Raw genomic sequence first — 3,557 nt, 5'->3', positions numbered from 1 at the left:
TCCATAACATTATCTCTAACCTGATTTACATTTGTAAATGCTGATCACTATGAAAATAAATGGTGGGGGACCTAATAGGTGCGGATGAGTTGTGAGAATGTTCCATCTAAACCACTGTGATTAGTAAAGGGTGGTATTTTTCGTTAAATAGAAAAACAAATAGCACCATACTATTATTAATTCTACTGACTATACTTCTGGAAGGAATGCCCTCGTAATGAGGCTGGGGCAGCTGATGGCTGCACCGAGGCGACGTTCTCCGTTGCGGGGACCTTACGTTCTTGAGGAATCCGCGGCGGGTCCGGTTGTACCGACACGACAAATGACTCGACCAGCGAATGTCGAGAACCGTCCAGCTTCTCCGATGCGCAGAAAGTGCCGATCAGCAAACCTGGGGCGGAACATGGAACCAAATAACAGGGCCATGATTGTGACGTACTGTTAGACCTTATAGATAGTTTTTATAGAATGAGCATGCGTTCAGCCACAAGTCCTACGGACATGGGGCAGTCTGACCAGGTTACAATGCTCTAGGTAGTAAAGTCCAGGCTGAAACTACTATAGTGTGTTCCCTTAACGAGGGCAGCTAATGAAAAGCGCTTGTTACTACATGAAAGCGTTGAGAACGATCACAGTATATAAATGGAACAACAACATCAATAACTGGCAGGTGGCGCTCAAGAACAAGACTCCCAGGGGATCATGTCATAGCCATGACTGAACTACACTAGTTCGCAGAAAATTTCAACGTACGAAAACATCTCAGAAGATCAAATTCACATATGCAACATGATGGCAGAATCAGAAGATAGTACGTAAAAGTTCTTTTCGTGAAGAATTGCTTTGGGAACAAACAAGTACGTACGTAAGTATACGTTTGCCTAATATTTTAGATGTTCGACAAAGCACGATCACATTTTAGAGCTCAACGGCTTAGTTCAATAGTTCTATTCGATTTAATAGAAAGTCGAGCATAATTATCAAATGACGGATCGCTGCTGCTGCTGCTACTGCTGCTGCCCGTTTACGAGATCTAATTGAAAAAAAATAATTATCTACCGCCAGACAAAACGCCGCTTCTAAGCGTGAGATCCGTAGTTCAAGTTGAATTCGTTTGTTCAATGTCGGATGCATGACTTTTAACCTAAACAGTTATTTTTAATATAACCCACCACTTTTTATCGTCGTGAAGTTACACGCGGAAATATTTTTATCTGAATCTAGCGAACGAAACGTTCTCTGTTATTTTTATTTAAGCTTGAATACAAGAAAAGGTTTGCGTTGAAACAAACCAATCTTTGATATATCGGGCCTATAATAATATGAACTCACTATATAATTTCTATACAGCTGTAAGCAATGGTGACAAAGTGGAAACTATGTAGTGAATAGGAAACGAGCCGATATATTACATTGGCATCGGAACTGCTGTTTACAGAAAGGCATTCTGTCTAAGGGATTTAGTAGTATTGTTCACTTCGTACCTCCAGCGACGAGGAATCCCCCGGAGCAAAACAGTGCAAGACCTACAACCTGGCACGTTCTTAGGAAGCGATTGAACTTCAGCGCGGATGTGCGGATCAGTTCGATGCCATCCTTATCGCCTAAAACGGGATCCTGCTTTGGAATTCCATGACCTAAGGCCAACAATACGACAGCTACAAACATGAGAGCAGCTCCTGCAATTGGTAAAGGTACGCTACTTTCATTAAACAACCGACTTTTGCAGTGTATTGCCTATAGTTCTAGAGGAAAACTTAGAAACAAGCTCGTGCCCTCTTCAGAAGATCTGGTGAAAATGTCTGTGTATTTCTATTTTTTTAGGTATGCCCACAGTATATAGAGCCTTGGTAGTCTCTTTACATTCCTAAAGAACTAAAGAAGACCTGACTAGATGCTGATAGACAAGATCAATACTGACCCGCGTAAGCAATCCCTTTCCACACGGGAAGTCGGAGCAGTCTTCTGTGTACGGTCTGGTTTTCGAGGATAACTCCATCCGCACTCCATTCGTCTACTTCTTCATTATAAAAATGTTCCAGGTTATCTCGGACCCCAAATCCTTTCTTCTTGCGTTTACTGCGTTTGTTTGATTTGCGTCGTTTCTGGCTTTGAAAGTTATCCTGATAGTCATGACGCTCTTCTAGAAATGCCCTTGAAAGCAGTCGCTCCTGTTCGGCACTCATTGCTATATCCATCTATTGAATCGGGAGGATATAGCACAATAATTGTATAAAACGTTATACGAAACTGAATTTCTACACCGTGCAATTAACGCCGTTGAACATTTCGCAGTCTTCATCCCCCCGCCCCTAATCTAGCCTTTTTTAGATCTAATTTTACACAAGTTCTACTTGGTAAATGTGTTAATCAGGCCTTTATCGTTTACTAAATGACAACTCGAAAGACGTTGGCTGATGCAAAGATCAGTAATAGGGCAAGGAAATAAAAAAAACTTTAAGCTGGGGTCCACCGATCAGCTTGCACAGATCTTGTTCGAATTCATCTATCAAATGGTTAACCTGCGTCCAAATCATTCTCAGCAAGGAGAGGGGTCACCAAAGTAACTTACCTCGAAGTTTCATGTACTGGCGGGTAATGTTGGTAGCTGCCAACTTGCGACGACAGCTGTACGCTCTTAAAGTGGACGACAAAAGCCCACCTGTAGAGCGAACAAACTTCTTGGGCGCATTCTGACCTTATTAAGGACAAATTTCGGTGAAGAAAATTGTCAGCTCTGATCGCTTTAGCTAATTTGGCCGGTGAATGGACACTGCGCGGTGACCTTTCTTTATTTCAGGCAACGCTCCGATCTGCAGCGATTTTATTAGGTCGTAGGTCTATATTGAGTATACCAGCGTCCAAGAGGTCACCTTGAATGGGCCCACACACTGCAATGAAGTTCACACAGCACAAGACCAGCACAACAATCAGGTGTCGACGCGATAAAGAAACACAGTGTGCATACTAAATACAGCCGACTGGCCAGTGCTAGCTGACGCTTACTCTGCGTTAGTATTCTTTGTCTACAAGATTGGTACTACTACTCCATTCTACCGGGCGGTGCAGGGTGAAAACTCCAACTCTTTTGCGATGCCGGGAGCCCGTCCCGACCCTCCGCGTTTAGTTTACCGTTTACCGCTCCGTATCTGCGAAGAAGGAGCGCATGCGCGATGCTGACGTCATTTAGGGAGAGAGGCGATAACGGCGAACGGGCTAGGGGGGTAGAGGGTGAACTTGTAGCGGGTCTATAAACCGAGAGGCAAACAGGGTCCGGCACGAGAGAAACTCAACGTAGGCTAGAATAGCCATTGTTGTTGGTTGGCGCTAATGGTTTGTAGAGGACATACCCGCATGAGTCCAGTCACTAACATTACGACCGCAAAATAGAATGTACAATACACATACACACACGGACATGCGCAGAAACCGATAATGGATCAGCAGCGACTGCCACTCCAGTCTAAATAATAGCAGCATCAGGTCGACACAGACAAGTCATATACAAGCCCCAGCAACTAAACTGCTCGCATTCGTATTCCAGCTCATGAGCAGCA

General features: G+C 43.9%; 1 protein-coding gene across 1 annotated transcript; it reads right to left on the bottom strand.

Moving 5' to 3' along the window:
* Window positions 1-190: 190 nt before the first annotated feature.
* LOC111260610 (neurensin-1) lies at window positions 191-3,121 on the bottom strand (the record flags this gene model as incomplete). The annotated part of the gene is given in 4 exon segments (XM_022833498.2): window positions 191-391; window positions 1,485-1,679; window positions 1,922-2,198; window positions 2,573-3,121. Coding segments are annotated over 3 exon segments (673 nt in total), but the record flags the coding sequence as incomplete, so codon positions are not given.
* Window positions 3,122-3,557: the final 436 nt, after the last annotated feature.

Source organism: Varroa jacobsoni, unplaced genomic scaffold (assembly GCF_002532875.2).
Source record: "Varroa jacobsoni isolate VJ856 unplaced genomic scaffold, vjacob_1.0 scaffold_461, whole genome shotgun sequence".
Taxonomy (NCBI): Eukaryota; Metazoa; Arthropoda; class Arachnida; order Mesostigmata; family Varroidae; genus Varroa; species Varroa jacobsoni.
Note: the sequence above shows the minus strand (reverse complement) of the source record. Positions and strands in the feature narration are given on the sequence as shown.